Consider the following 15652-nt stretch of genomic DNA (forward strand, 5'->3'; position numbering starts at 1 on the left):
AAAGCGACAGTATCACCTCAAAATTTCTCATCAGCCGTTAAAATTTTCACCGAAAACCAGCTTAATTTTTCGAACCGTGTCCACTTCGATGTGTCTCACAGGTTTAGAAAAAATTCTGATCAAACAAAGCGCCAGTCTCTCAGCAACTTCTCAGACAAAGGAATTCCGACGAGGGGCTGGACGACTCCTCCCACAAGGAGTGCTCACAGGCGAATCACGTCACCGACAGGCGTGGAAAAACTCACGCATGCGCACGAGGGTTCAAGCATGTCTGACGTAAAAACATATGAATGAAATCCATATAGTTTTTGAAAAAAATAAAAAGGACCTATACTTTATGGACAGCCCTCGTATGTGGCACTTTGCACCTTTTCGCACTTCTTTGCGGCAGGCGAAAGATATAGTCCAAAAATTGCTGAACCTTTGGCTTGTTCACCTGATTTGGATGTACTTATACATAGAAGCTGGACATACACTTAGAAAATGCATACAGTACATCTACCTTATTCACAAGACACCATTATCTGCCAAATCCCCTGCCCAGCTATGGGTAAAATTCTGCAAGGAATAACCTCATGACCTATATAATTAGTGGGTATTTCATAGTCAGTTTAAAATGTGTCAAACGTTTGTGTGCCTAGTTCAGGCAATGTAGTCTCTGTGAGCCAAAATATGATTTTCCATTCACTGACCCCATTACCTAGTTAATATGTAAATTGGGTCACTGTTGCTATGACAATTGTTCCCCCCTACCAGGATTACCCATGTGCCAAATTTGGTGAGTATGGGCCCAAGGCCCTTGGAGATATACTGTCATGAACAAATGTTCATAACTACAGTTTATCCCCTGCTGTTGGGGCATACAGGTCCAGGCATGATGATAATAATAATAATAATAATAATAATAACAACAAAAAGAAGAAGACTATTTGTGCCAAGTGATGGGGAAGGGTGGTCAGAATTCTATCTTGTAATGCATCAAGACTGTACATACATTCATACAATATGTGAGAACATCAGTACAGGTTCACTTCAAGAACAGTTTGGATTTAGACAGTATATGGCATATCCAACTACAGATCTCTGCCAGATCCCATGTACTGTACGTGACCACCAGTCAGAAAATCCTTATGATGTCATAAGGTATTTGTTACCTTATGGTATCATAGGGTAACAATGTTAAGAAAGTGATTAAAATTAACCTTATTTTACTACTACTAATAATAACAACAACAACAACAATAATAGTAAAATTTTTCACTGTAAAATTTCTTACTGATATTTGTCACACAGACTGACAGATGAGGTCAAATCACATTCAAGGTTGGATTTTAACTTCATTATACAGTGAAAGTCAAGGAACATGACCTCGTGCATGCATCTCCAAGTCTACTACACTACAGAACTGCTCTGGGTCCTGGTTGGCAACCACCCATGCACACAATCAGTACATTGCAGGACAAGTGTCATTACTCGTTTTCACCTGATGAAGTTGTTATTTTCACACTTGAAGCCCACAGTCTTAAAACGGCCAAATGATTGCACTTAACCATGGAAGAAATCAGGTGGTTGGTAGAGGATGAGATGTTGCAAGAAGTACACAAATACTTCACCTTAGGGAGCTGTGGTGGATAATTGCTGCTCCTGCTTGTGCTTTGATACATATCCCTTTCCTCACCAGAAAATATCTCACTAACCAAAAAAATTAAATAAAAAACACCTCATAACTAATTAAGTGATTAAATTCAACTCTTTTTGCCATGCACCTTAGTTTGAGCTGAAATTGCACACTGTTAATATGAAAATGATGTTGGACACACCCCAAATGCACGTTTGACATAGACTGTCAAAACAGGGCCATTTGATCTTCATTCCCCTGCAAAAATATTGTCATCACCAAACACCTCTGTCCTGTGACCTCACGAGTCCATCGGCTCTCCCCAGACATTGTTCAGTCTCAAAGGCTGAGGTCCCAGAGACCTGAGCATCACTGCCAATATAAGTGACTCTTTCAACTGTCACACCTTCATCCCGACGACTATAAACTATTTTTAACTATTCTGGATGCCATGTAAATATAAAGATAGCTTTGCATTTTTGTGGTGTATTGAAACCACATTTGCACATTAACTTTTTACAGAGGTTTCAATGACGTGGGTGTGACCTCATAACACAAGATTAGTATAAAGAATCCTTTATTGAGGAGAAACAAACACCACCAGACACCAAACAGCTTTCATGTTTTAATGTGTGTGTGTCTATGTATGCAAGTGTTTGTCTTGTGTGCATGCGTCTGATGTTTTGAATCAGACAGTTCACAGGTCGTTCAGAGCGCAGGAAGGAGTCCAGTCATACCAAGTGCATGATGAAAGAGCCAGAAACTGAGATGCAGCGCACACATCAACACTGTGTGTGCTCTTCATGTAATGTCAGTGCATCTTGATACTGCCGGTCTATCTGACGTGTGATTAATGCTCGTGATATTGGAGCCCAAACTGAATTCTCCAGGATGGTATTATTTTCTTTTTTGGGCCAAATGAAAATAGGATATTTCTCCAAACTCATTCTGTCGCTCGACTTCTAATCAATGCCAATAGCCAGCAGAGAGCAGTGTGTGTGTGTGTGTGTGTGTGTGTGTGTGTGTGTGTGTGTGTGTGTGTGTGTGTGTGTGTGTGTGTGCAGAGCTTGATTTATGTTGGAGGCACTTACTATAAGTTGCCCCCCCCCCCCCCCCCAAAAAAAAAATATTTTCTCCTGATGAAGGCTTTTTCCTTTAAATTTCTTTTTACAAATTTTATAACTAAAGTGCAACAATTAATCATGTTTTATTGCTGAAGTCTGCATATAATTGTCACTTATTTTCCAATGTGCCATTTGGCTGATTTAGGATTTTGTTGGGGTGTGTGTGAACGTGCACACTCTTCACACAATATGTTGTGCAGGCCAGCACTTACACTTGTGTTTGTTTTGCACTCGTGTGTGTGTGTGTGTGTGTGTGTGTGTGTGTGTGTGTGTGTGTGTGTGTGTGTGTGTGTGTGTGTGTGTGTGTGTGTGTGTGTGTGTGTGTGTGTTTGCAGGGTTTATTTTTCTTTTTTGTGTGATCATGCAGTCAGCAGAGTGTAAGCCTGTGAGGAAACCTCATGGGATTCATATGCATTTGTGATGTATTGATCTGAGTTTCTTTTAGCAGCGTAGATTTCTGAGCAACCATTCACCTTTGTTCTCTGTCTCCCTCTCTTTCCTGTCTCTCCCTCTCTCTCTCAGTTCCTATTGAGCTCATAGGACAAGAGCTGAGGTAAGGAAACAACTTCATCTTTGTGCAAATCCCTTTCATAAACTTCTTTTATGTGCACCGCGCAGCACCCCTGGCACTTGTAGACTCACTGTGAATGATTCCATCGATGGCGTGGTATTTTTATTTTTTTTTTCCTTGTCATCAGCACTTCTTAGCTTGTGGTCAGAGCCTCCAACAGCCTGCTATTGATTCCTTACAGCCTTTCGCTGTTTCCTGAACATGCACAGTAGAAGCAATGAAAGGCTTCTATGATCTTTTTGCAGTCCGATCGAAGGAGGTATCATGAGGAGAGAGGATGGTGAGGGGTGATTGTTTCATTTATCCCTTGCCCTACCTTTGTTGTTTTTTCTTGTTGTTGTTGTTCCTCTACTTTTCACCTGACAGCATTCCCGCCTGGATGGCGTTCAGGGCCTCGCCAGTTGCAAATTCCATTGTTTGTTTTTTTTCTCCATCCTCTCCCCCTGCCCCGCCTCTGAATTATTTGTTCATCCTCTCTCATTTTGTCACTCTTCACCTCTGAGCATTGATCTGTGCTCAACACTCCAAAAAGACTTCAGGTTTCTGGATGGAGGACAAGAAAAAAAAAAAAAAAAACAGGAAGGCCAGAGCAGACAACACCTAATTTAAAATGCAGATGCAACATTTTTTAATAAATGAAATTAATAATGATGATAATTGAAGTAATAAAGGGCAATTGCTGAGGGAACTTAATGAGAATTGAAATAAGCCATCCTGAGGGGTCAAAGCAGCCTGAACCAGAGGAGATTGAGGGAGCAGAGCTGATGCTGATGACTAGTGAGAAGAGCAGAGAGGGGAAATTACAGCAGGCCTCGGACGATCCTTATCGCTCACAGTAACAGGATATAGGCCAGGGTTGATGTACGGCACACAATATTATGTTCTCCCAGCTTGACACCACCTGCATTCATGCATTATGTGTGTCTGCTGGAGAGGGGTGATCTCTGAGCATGTGCATCTTTGTCCAAGTGCATTTGTGTGACATATGTACCCAGTTTGCATGTCATTGCTTTTCTCGCATTATTTCTTTGTTTTGCTTGTCTTAATTTACTTTATTATTGCATTTGGTTATCATTGCTTCTACACAGGGACTAAATGCACCCTGTCCTAAACATATCTCTAACCTCCATCCATCTCATCCAGCTGTCCCACCCCCGGATGCAATGGCTCCGGCCATATCAGTGGGAGATACTCACGACACAGAAGGTAGGGCAGATTAAAAACCCACCCTCTGTCTGTCCTTTTGTCCTTCCTGTCCTTTCTGTCTCATATCAGTTTTTTTTGTTTTGTTTTGTTTTGTTTTTAGCTAAATACTCATATCAGTCACTTACTTCAAAAGCAGTGATTTTGAGCTGTTAGTTAGATGATGTGTGGACACTGCAGCACTGTGAGTTAGGGGGTAGCATGGTTGGGTTACAGCAAGACAGCCTGTGGTTCAATTCCTCTAATGCCCACTTCCTTTTTGTATGGAGTTTGCATGCTCTCCCTGTATTCATGTGAATTTCCTCTGCACAGTCTGGCTACTTCTATCAGCAAAACCTGCATTACAGTTAAAACACTAAAATGCTCTTTCAACTACCATTGTCAAAGGTAGTGTCTCTAGACCTGGAATTGGTCTCCAGCATAGACTGCATACAAGATAAGTATCTTGTGTTATCACACAAAAATCTGCCCTATACTCATAAACCAGCCCTCATGACATACAAGAAAAATAGGGCTGATAAATCATATACTTTTCCTATCAACTTTACTGCCCTGGAAATGGTGGCAATAAAATCAGGGTGATAAAAATCTGAAAACAGGATAATACCAAAAAGACATTTAAAATACCAGGCTTTGTATCTCCCTGCTTTTCGTCCAATCAGGAGCCCCCATTTCTGAACCCCACCAATGACACACCCCCATTTTGTGTCACCCTGGTGACAAGTGCAGGATCCTGATACAGCAGCAACTTGAGTCTCATACTGAAGTTGTGAGACACCCAGAAGTTAGTGAAGAGGACAGTCATGACTTAATAGAGCGACATAAGAACAAGAGCACCACCAGGAAATTGGAGAGTGATGTGAACTTGTTCACTGAATGGCTGAGTGGAACCAAGAAGGAGAAGAGAGGGCTTCTTGTTCTTTTTCCTATGGAATTTGACAAATGGGGTTGACGATAATTATATGGTTCTTGTTCTTTATTTTTGTTATAATATGTGATAAATATCTTATTACATGCCTGTTCATGTATCACTCCCTGTATCATGCCCCAATGCTCAAATAGTGTGGCTCTGGATGTCACCATTTTGGCAGTGCTTAACGCTGCATAACTCCCAGAAAGGCCAGAGTTACTTGGATAGGATGAATGATGCACAAACACATCCCATCTCAGAGTAACAAAATGTATAAATACAAAATGCAAAACATGCACTGTGTACAATTTCTCCAATCACAGCCTATAACTTCTTCTGGGTTCTCTGGGTGTCTTGGTGGCTTTCCTCACTCTTCTCCTTCTTGCACAGTCACTCAGTTTTTCAGAACTGTCTACTCCATGCAGATTTACCATAGAGTGCCATACTGTTTGTATTTTTTCATACTTGATGTAAATAAATTCCAAGACACATTCAGTGGCAGCTTTACCATCAGAGAGCCTCGTCCACAAATACCACAAAAGACTCCAAGCTGCCATTGATGTTAAAGGGAGCGATAGGGTGGCCATATTTTGATCACTAAAAACCAGGACACTTGGCCGAGCAATGAGATACTCAAATGATATTAAAATGGGGGTATATTTGGGGTGACTTGCTTTTGGAGCCAGCCTAGAGTGGCCATGCAAAGAATTGCAAGTTGGCTTCATTTAAAAGCAGGTTTATAAGGTTGGGGCTTGGCCCCCAGGCACTGGACTGAAGCTGCCCATGACTCAAAGCAGTTATAGTGCATCCAGAAAGTATTCACAGTGATTCACTATTTCCACATTTTGTTATGTTATAGACTTATTCCAAAATGTATGAAATTCTTTTTTTTTTCCTGAAAATTCTACATACAATACCCCATAATGCCAATATGAAAAAGTGTTTTTTGTTTTGTTTTTTTAGATTTTTGCAAATGTATTAAGAATTTAAAAAAACAAAGAAAGCACAGGTACGTAAGTATTCAAAGCCTTTGCCATGAAGCTCAAAATTGAGCTCATGTGCATCTTGTTTCCGCTGATCAAGTCAGTCCTTAGTAAAAGGCACATGGCAGCCCGCCTGGAGTTTGCCAAAAGGCACCTGGAGGACTCTGAGAAACAAAATTCTCTGGTCTGATGAGACAAAGATTGAACTATTTGGTGTGAATGCCAGATGTCATGTTTGGAGGAAACCAGGCACCATCTCTACAGTGAAGCATGGTGGTGGCAGCATCATGCAGTGGTGATGTTTTTCAGCGGCAGAAACTTGGAGACTAATCAGGATCGAGGAAAAGATGAATGCAATAATGCACAGAGACATCCTGGATGAAAACCTGCTCCATAGTGCTCTTGACCTTAAACTGGGGCGATGGCTCATCTTTCAGCAGGACAATGACTCTCAGCACACAGCCAAGATATCGAAGGAGTGGCTTCAGGACAAGTCTGTGAATGTCCTTGAGTAGCCCAGCCAGAGCCCAGACGTGAATTCGCCTGTGTTGGGAAAGTGTAGGTACACGGACCCACAACAGGGGGCGCAAATGAACGGACAATGGATGAGGTCAAATAACAACACTTTACTGTTGTGAATGGGCACAACAAATACAATCAGATTACAACAATAGACAAAAGCCAAATCACAAAAGGTGTCGTGTGGGCAGGCTCGAAGATAGGAGACGTCTGTCCAAAGCAGAACTGGAACCACACGATTTCCTCCACCACCAGACCCCGGGAATACTGGAGCCGCCAAGTCCCGAACTCCCAGGTGGCCACTGCCTTCGCGTGTCGGACCTGGTACTGCTGGCGAGGAACAAAAGAACAATTAAATGTGGGTGCGTCTGCACCCAGGAATCCGTACGGCAGGAAAACTACCTCCACCACTCGTTGGAAAAGGAGTCAGCTAAACAACTCACAAAAGTCACAAAAGATCACTGTTAACCAGTCAGCTGAGCACGTTACCTTACAGGTAGAACGATATCTCGGCAAAGAGGTGGAGGCGTCGTCCTGCTGATATTCCCCTGCTGATCAGATGATGGGTAACAGCTGTTGCAGGTGATGCGTGACAGCTGTCACCCTGGCTGCTCCTGTGAGGCGACTGCGCCCTCTCGTGCCTGAAGCCCGCACTTCAGGCAGGGCGCCCTCTGGTGGTGGGCCAGCAGTACCTCCTCTTCTGGCGGCCCACAAAACAGGACCCCCCCCCCAACGGGCGCATCCTGGCGCCCGACCAGGCTTGTCCGGGTGGCGGCGGTAGAAATCGGCCAGGAGGGCCGGGTCCAGGATGAAGCTCCTCTTCACCCAGGAGCGTTCTTCGGGGCCGTACCCCTCCCAGTCCACCAAATACTGGAAGCCCCGGCCCATCCTACGGACATCCAAAAGCTGGCGTACAGTCCAAGCTGGCTCGCCATCAATGATCCGGGCAGGAGGTGGTGCCGGACCCGGAGTACAGAGGGGTGAGGTGTGATGTGGTTTTATTCGGGACACATGAAACACAGGATGGATCCGCAGTGAGGCCGGAAGCTGAAGCCTCACCGCGGCTGGACTGATGACCTTAAGGATCTTAAATGGGCCAATGTAACGGTCCTGTAGCTTGGGGGAGTCCACCTTGAGGGGAATGTCCTTTGTGGATAACCACACCTCCTGCCCTGGCCGATACGCAGGGGCCGGGGCCCGCCGACGGTCTGCATGGGCTTTTGCCCTCGTCCGGGCCTTTAGCAAAGCAGAACGGGCGGCACGCCACACCCGACGGCACTTCCGTAGGTGGGCCTGGACCGAGGGCACACCGACCTCTCCCTCAACCACCGGAAACAACGGGGGCTGATACCCCAGACATACCTCAAAAGGGGAGAGGCCGGTGGCTGAAGACACCTGGCTGTTATGAGCATACTCGATCCAGGCCAAATGGGTACTCCAGGCCGCCGGGTGCGCGGCAGTCACGCAGCGCAAAGCCTGTTCCACCTCCTGGTTTACCCGTTCTGCTTGCCCGTTGGTCTGAGGGTGGTACCCGGACGAGAGACTCACCATGGCCCCCAGGTCCCGGCAGAAGCTCCTCCAGACTTGCGAGGAGAACTGGGGACCGCGATTGGAGACGATGTCTGTTGGAATCCCATGCAGCCGGACGACGTGGTGGACCAGGAGGTCCGCTGTCTCCTGGGCTGTTGGGAGCTTCGGGAGGGCCACGAAGTGGGCCGCCTTGGAGAATCGGTCCACTATCGTGAGGATGGTGGTGTTACCCTGGGACGGCGGGAGGCCCGTGACAAAATCCAGGCCGATGTGGGACCAGGGGCGATGAGGCACAGGCAGCGGCTGGAGTAGTCCTGATGCCCTGCGATGGTCAGCCTTGCCCCTGGCGCAGGTGGTGCAGGCCTGGATATAATCCCGGACGTCGGCCTCTAGGGACACCCACCAGAAGCGCTGCCGGACAACTGCCACGGTTCTTTGCACCCCTGGATGACAGGAGAGCTTGGAGCCGTGACAGAAGTCCAGGACTGCAGCCCTAGCTTCTGGTGGGATGTATAGTTTGTTCTTCGGCCCAGTTCCGGGGTCCAGGCTTCGTGCCAGGGCCTCCCGGACGGTTCTCTCTACGTCCCAGGTGAGGGTGGCCACGATAGTGCACTCCGGGATGATGGGTTCCGGTGGATCCGACAACTCCGCTTTGCCTTCATCTTCATGTACCCGGGACAAGGCATCCGATCTCTGGTTTTTGGTCCCGGGACGGTAGGTGATCCGGAAGTCAAAACGGCCGAAGAACAGTGACCAGCGGGCTTGCCTGGGATTCAGCCGCTTGGCGGTCCTGATATACTCCAGGTTCCGGTGGTCAGTGAAAACCGTGAATGGCACGGACGTTCCCTCCAACAGATGTCTCCACTCTTCAAGAGCCTCTTTCACCGCAAGGAGTTCTCGATTGCCGATGTCATAGTTCCGTTCGGCCGGGGTCAACCTGCGGGAAAAATAGGCACACGGGTGAAGGACCTTATCGGTCTTCCTGCTCTGGGAAAGCACAGCTCCTATCCCTGAGTCCGAGGCGTCCACTTCAACCACTAACTGGCGACTAGGATCGGGCTGCACCAGAACGGGTGCAGACGAGAAGCGCCGTTTCAACTCCTTGAACGCGGCATCGCAACGATCCGACCAGGTGAAGGGGACTTTTGGTGAGGTCAGGGCTGTCAGGGGGCTAACTACCTGACTGTAGCCCTTAATGAACCTCCTGTAGAAATTTGCAAAGCCGAGGAACTGTTGCAGCTTCCTACGGCTAGTGGGTTGGGGCCAGTCTCTCACCGCCGCAACCTTGGCCGGATCAGGAGCGACGGAGTTGGGGGAGATGATAAACCCCAGGAAGGACAAAGATGTGCGGTGAAACTCACACTTCTCGCCCTTCACAAACAGCCGGCTCTCCAACAACAGCTGCAGGACCTGACGTACATGCCGGACATGAGTCTCAGGATCCGGAGAAAAGATGAGTATATCGTCTAGATATACGAAGACGAATCGGTGCAGGAAATCCCGCAAGACATCATTAACTAATGCTTGGAACGTCGCGGGGGCGTTTGTGAGGCCGAACGGCATGACCAGGTACTCAAAGTGACCTAATGGGGTGTTGAATGCCGTCTTCCATTCGTCTCCCTTCCGGATCAGAACCAGGTGATACGCATTTCTAAGATCCAGCTTAGTAAAGATTTTGGCTCCATGCAGGGGGGTGAACACGGAATCTAATAATGGCAACGGGTATCGGTTGCGAACCGTAATCTCATTCAGCCCCCTGTAATCAATACATGGACGAAGTCCGCCATCTTTCTTGCCCACAAAAAAGAAACCTGCCCCCATCGGGGAGGTGGAGTTTCGGATCAGCCCGGCAGCTAATGAGTCCCGGATGTAGGTCTCCATTGATTCGCGCTCAGGTCGTGAGAGGTTGTACAGCCTGCTGGACTGGAACTCAGCGCCTGGAACCAAATCAATGGCACAATCGTACGGACGGTGCGGGGGAAGGGTGAGTGCCAGATCCTTGCTGAAGACGTCAGCAAGATCGTGGTACTCAACCGGCACTGCCATTAGATTGGGAGGGACTTTGACCTCCTCCTTAGCCTGGGAACCGGGAGGAACCGAGGATCCTAAACACACCCGATGGCAGGTTTCGCTCCACTGAACCACCACCCCAGACGGCCAATCGATCCGGGGATTGTGCTTTAACATCCATGGGATGCCCAAAATCACGCGGGAGGTAGAAGGAGTTACAAAAAACTCAATCTCCTCCCGGTGGTTTCCAGACACCACCAGAGTTACTGGTTGTGTCTTGTGTGTGAGTAAAGGGAGGAGGGTGCCATCTAGTGCCCGCACCTGCAATGGCGAAGGAAGCGCCACCAGAGGGAGCCCTACCTCCCTTGCCCATCTGCTATCTAGCAGATTCCCTTCTGACCCCGTGTCCACCAGTGCTCGGGCTTGAAGGGTTAAATCCCCGCTCAGGATCGTGACTGAGAGTCGTGTGGCAATTTGTGTGTGTCTCACTTGAATGTCTTGACCCCCCCTTAGCCCAGTCTCTAAGGGCGAGTGTTGACGTCTTGGCCGTTTGGGGCAGTCTCTCTGTGTGTGCTCTGTTGAGCTGCAGAGAAAACACTCTCCACGGATCAGCCTCCCCATTTTGGCCCTGTGCGTCTCCCTAACAACGTCAACAGGGGGAGCTGTTGCCCCACAAAGCGCTGCGGCTGTGGAGCGTGGGGAGGGCGGCCCCTTTTCGAACCCGGAAGGGAGAGGGGCGGCGCGTATCCGGTCACGTCCTTCGCCTCGCTCCCGACGGCGTTCCTCTAACCGATTGTCTAATCGTATAACGAGATCAATAAGCCCGTCCAAATCCCGCGGTTCGTCCTTAGCCACCAGGTGCTCCTTCAGGACCAATGATAGTCCGTTTACGAAGGCGGCGCGGAGGGCGGTGCTATTCCAGCCGGACCTCGCAGCCGCGATGCGGAAGTCGACTGCATAAGCAGCTGCGCTCCGGCGCCCCTGTCTCATTGACAGCAGCACGGCTGAAGTGGTCTCTCCTCTATTTGGGTGATCGAACACTGTTCTGAACTCCCTCACAAACCCATCATATGTCAGAAGGAGCCGTGAATTTTGCTCCCAGAGCGCTGTAGCCCAAGCGCGTGCCTTGCCGCGAAGCAGATTAATCACATAAGCTATCTTACTAGCATCAGTCGCGTACATGACGGGACGTTGTGCGAAGACGAGCGAACACTGCATAAGAAAGTCCGCGCATGTCTCCACACAACCCCCGTACGGTTCTGGAGGGCTTATGTATGCTTCAGGGGAAGGTGGGAGGGGTCGTTGAACGACCTGTGGAACGTCACTATTGCGCACAGGATCGACAGGAGGGAGAGCCGCAGCAGCGCCCTGAGGGCGCGCTTCCACCTGCGCGGCGAGAGCCTCCACCCTGCGGTTAAGGAGGACGTTCTGCTCGGTCATCAGATCCAGCCGAGCCGTAAAAGCGGTGAGGATTCGCTGCAACTCACCGATCATTCCCCCTGCAGACGCCTGTGCGCCCTGCTCTTCCATTGGCCGTTCAACGGCCGGTCGACGCCCCTCGGGGTCCATGACGTTGGCCGAGATATCCTGTTGGGAAAGTGTAGGTACACGGACCCACAACAGGGGGCGCAAATGAACGGACAATGGATGAGGTCAAATAACAACACTTTACTGTTGTGAATGGGCACAACAAATACAATCAGATTACAACAATAGACAAAAGCCAAATCACAAAAGGTGTCGTGTGGGCAGGCTCGAAGATAGGAGACGTCTGTCCAAAGCAGAACCGGAACCACACGATTTCCTCCGCCACCAGACCCCGGGAATACTGGAGCCGCCAAGTCCCGAACTCCCAGGTGGCCACTGCCTTCGCGTGTCGGACCTGGTACTGCTGGCGAGGAACAAAAGAACAATTAAATGTGGGTGCGTTTGCACCCAGGAATCCGTACGGCAGGAAAACTACCTCCACCACTCGTTGGAAAAGGAGTCAGCTAAACAACTCACAAAAGTCACAAAAGATCACTGTTAACCAGTCAGCTGAGCATGTTACCTTCCAGGTAGAACGATATCTCGGCAAAGAGGTGGAGGCGTCGTCCTGCTGATATTCCCCTGCTGATCAGATGATGGGTAACAGCTGTTGCAGGTGATGCGTGACAGCTGTTACCCTGGCTGCTCCTCTCATGCCTGAAGCCCGCACTTCAGGCAGGGCGCCCTCTGGTGGTGGGCCAGCAGTACCTCCTCTTCTGGCGGCCCACACAACAGCCTGAACATCTCTGGAGAGATCTGCAAATGCTCTGTGCACTGACGCTCCCCATCCAACCTGATGGAGCTTGAGAGGTGCTGCAAAGATCAATGGGCAAAACTGCCCAAAGATAGGTGCACCAAGCTTGTGCCATCATATTCAAGAAGACTTGAGGCTGTAATTGCTGCCAAAGGTGCATCAACAAAGTATTGAGCAAAGGGTGTGAATACTTATGTACGCGTGATTTCTTAGTTTTTTATTTTTAATACATTTGCAAAAATTCAAAAACAACAAAAACTTTTTCATGTTGTCATTATTAATTTTGAGGATAAAAAATGAATTAACTCCATTTTGGAATAAGGCTGTAACATAACAAAATGTGGAAAAAGTGAAGTACCGTGAATACTTTCCAGATGCACTGCATATTGTGTAATTAGATTTGGTTAAATGGAGAGGCCACTTGGTGATAAGGTGAGAAGCTTGGTCATTCGTGAGTACCTTGAAGTAGAGCCGCAGCTCCTTTACGTTGAAAGGAGCCAACTGAGCTGGTTCGGGCATCTGATAAGGATGCCCCCTGGGCGCCTCTCTAGGGAGGTGTTCCAGACACGTCCATCTGGGAGGAGACCCCGGGGAAGACCCAGGGCGAGGTGGAGAGATTATATTTGCACACTCACCTGGGAACACCTCAGGATCCCCCAGTCAGAGGTGGTCAATGTGGACCGGGAAAGAGAAGTTTGGGGTCCCCTGCTGGAGCTGTTGCCCCCGCAACCCGATCCCAGATAAGCAGGTGAAGATGAGTGATGAGTAAATGGAGAGGGGAAAACTGCATTGTATGTAATCGACAATGACAGTAAAAGCTCCTCTCTTTCTAAAAAGATTTTATTACTTCTCTCAGGCCATTTCAAAGCCCAAGACTCCTGTGTGAAATAACAGTTTATGTATGTTTCCACATGTGTAAACAAATAGATAAAGATGACCTTTTGGAAGGATCTGTCTAATCAAAGCACAGATATTAAAGCAGTGGTTCTAAAACTGCAGGGAGCAGCCCCTTAGGAAGTGTGGATGGCTGAGTCAGAAGTAAGTAAGAAAGAAAGAAAGACTTTATTCTGATGGTGAGAGGCCCATATCTGCAAGATTTATTCTGGTAAGATGACTTCAAAACTTTAAGACTTAAAAAAAAAAAAAAAAAAAAAAACATTCTCTGCCATTTTGGTTATGTTATTTCAATCAAATAAAATGTAAGTACTTTTTGTTCATATTTTTAAAAGTACTACTGGCATTAGATGAATGCTAAACCATTGTTAAGCATGATTGCTGTTTGAATTCTACAGGGGAGGTGAAAGAAAACATTGCCAAGGTATAAATATGCAAGGCCTAAAGTTGTTGGCAGTTGGAGACGAGAGCACAAATGCTGGTCCTTTAGACTGGCATCATAATTAAAGAAATGTTAAAATCTGCCTTCATGCAGATATGGAGTTGTAACGGGGAGCAGTGATATGCTGTGTGTTCTGATTCCATTGGTTGTTTTCTGGCCCCTCAGAGGCCCTGCGAGATTCGAGTCCGCTCGCTAGCTCGTGACTTTTCTTTATTGAGGAGCAGATATTAGCTATCTGTTTACATGTGTATTCATTCAGCAGGCAATTTCAGATACATTTTGTTTACAGATCGTCTCTCAATCTCCCTTCTGCGTCTCCCAGGTGAGAGTAAGGGGGACTTTATTGGATTTCACCCTCTGCTGCCTCGCCCGCCGCCTCTCCATACAAGTTGTTCATTAAACGTTCCAGTCAATTGGCTGAGATTGGTTGTGATGTCTGTGCAAGCGAGCATGGCGCCCCCTTCAGGTCATATTTCTGTTCACTCATCCTATCAGCTGAAATAAGCAGTTTCACCCCTCTTCATGGCTGAACACATGCACACCCTCCCATCTACCAAGTCATGTAAGCCCATGCACACTGCCGAGGTGCATGAGTTCTACTCGATCTGTCAGAATGTGTTTGTTTTGTTTTAGGAGGATTTTCAACATCTTTTCTGGTTGTGAACTTGTTGTGTACTTCCTCTTGTTCCTCTCTGTCACTCTCAGCATTCTGGGATGCCCAATAGCGAAAAAGCGGCGTCTGGAGGAAGCTGAGGCAGAACAAGAACACGAAACCGAGCGGGCCGCCTCCAAACGGAAGTCTCACCCCCTGAAACTGGCCTTAGATGAGGGCTTCAGTACAGAAAGTGATGCCAGCAGTGAGGCTGATGGAGAATTAGAGAAAGATGGAGTTAAAGCTGGAGAACCTAAGGAGGATGAGGAGGACATGGAAGCAGCTGTGGTGAGACAAGCAGAAGAGGAGAGGAGACAAGGCGTGATACAGAATGGGCAGATACATGGAGAGGAAGAGGAGGCTCAGAAGGAGATGACTGAAGAAGATGAGGAGGTGGAGGAGAGAGAACCAGAAGCAGCACATCAGAAGGAGAATCCATTTGCAGCAAATGCAGGTAGATTATTTTGGAAACAAGACATGTCATCCTTTACTAACTATTTGCCCTCTTGCTCTCTGCACAAACATCTGCCGAACCCAACTTCTCATTTTATCTGCTTTATTTGATGGCACAGCAAATGGTGTTACATTTTCACCTCCTCTGTTTGTTTGTTGATGTATTCCCAGCTAACAAAATAAAGTTCCCAAAACGTTATAAGAACGTTTGTGCTTGGACTATATAAAGCTAAAGTAAGTCCCTTCAGTTGCTCCCTTGTTTTCATTAGGGGTCGCCACAGTAGATCCAAGGTGGGTCTGCATTTTGATTTGACACACATTTTATACCGAATGCACTTCCTGACGCAACTCCACATTACATAGAGACATGTGGCGGGGGTGTGATTTGAGCTGGGAACCTTCCACACTGAAACCAATCGCATTAACCACTTGGCACCACCCCTGCATATATATATATATATA

General features: G+C 47.6%; 1 protein-coding gene across 16 annotated transcripts in view; it reads left to right on the forward strand.

The window, feature by feature from the left end:
• Window positions 1–15652, forward strand: part of myt1b (myelin transcription factor 1b) — a 157647-nt gene that overhangs the window by 39236 nt on the left and 102759 nt on the right. For 10 of the 16 annotated variants that reach the window (XM_034172084.1, XM_034172094.1, XM_034172093.1 and 7 more), the window contains 4 exons: window positions 3265–3295; window positions 4457–4519; window positions 14375–14407; window positions 14791–15191. In XM_034172084.1, coding sequence (XP_034027975.1) covers window positions 3265–3295; window positions 4457–4519; window positions 14375–14407; window positions 14791–15191 — 528 coding nt within the window. The remainder of the gene's footprint in view (window positions 1–3264; window positions 3296–4456; window positions 4520–14374; window positions 14408–14790; window positions 15192–15652) is intronic. The other 6 variants (XM_034172087.1, XM_034172086.1, XM_034172099.1 and 3 more) reach the window with 3 other exon arrangements.

Source organism: Thalassophryne amazonica, chromosome 6 (genome assembly GCF_902500255.1).
Source record: "Thalassophryne amazonica chromosome 6, fThaAma1.1, whole genome shotgun sequence".
In the NCBI taxonomy this organism is placed as follows: Eukaryota; Metazoa; Chordata; class Actinopteri; order Batrachoidiformes; family Batrachoididae; genus Thalassophryne; species Thalassophryne amazonica.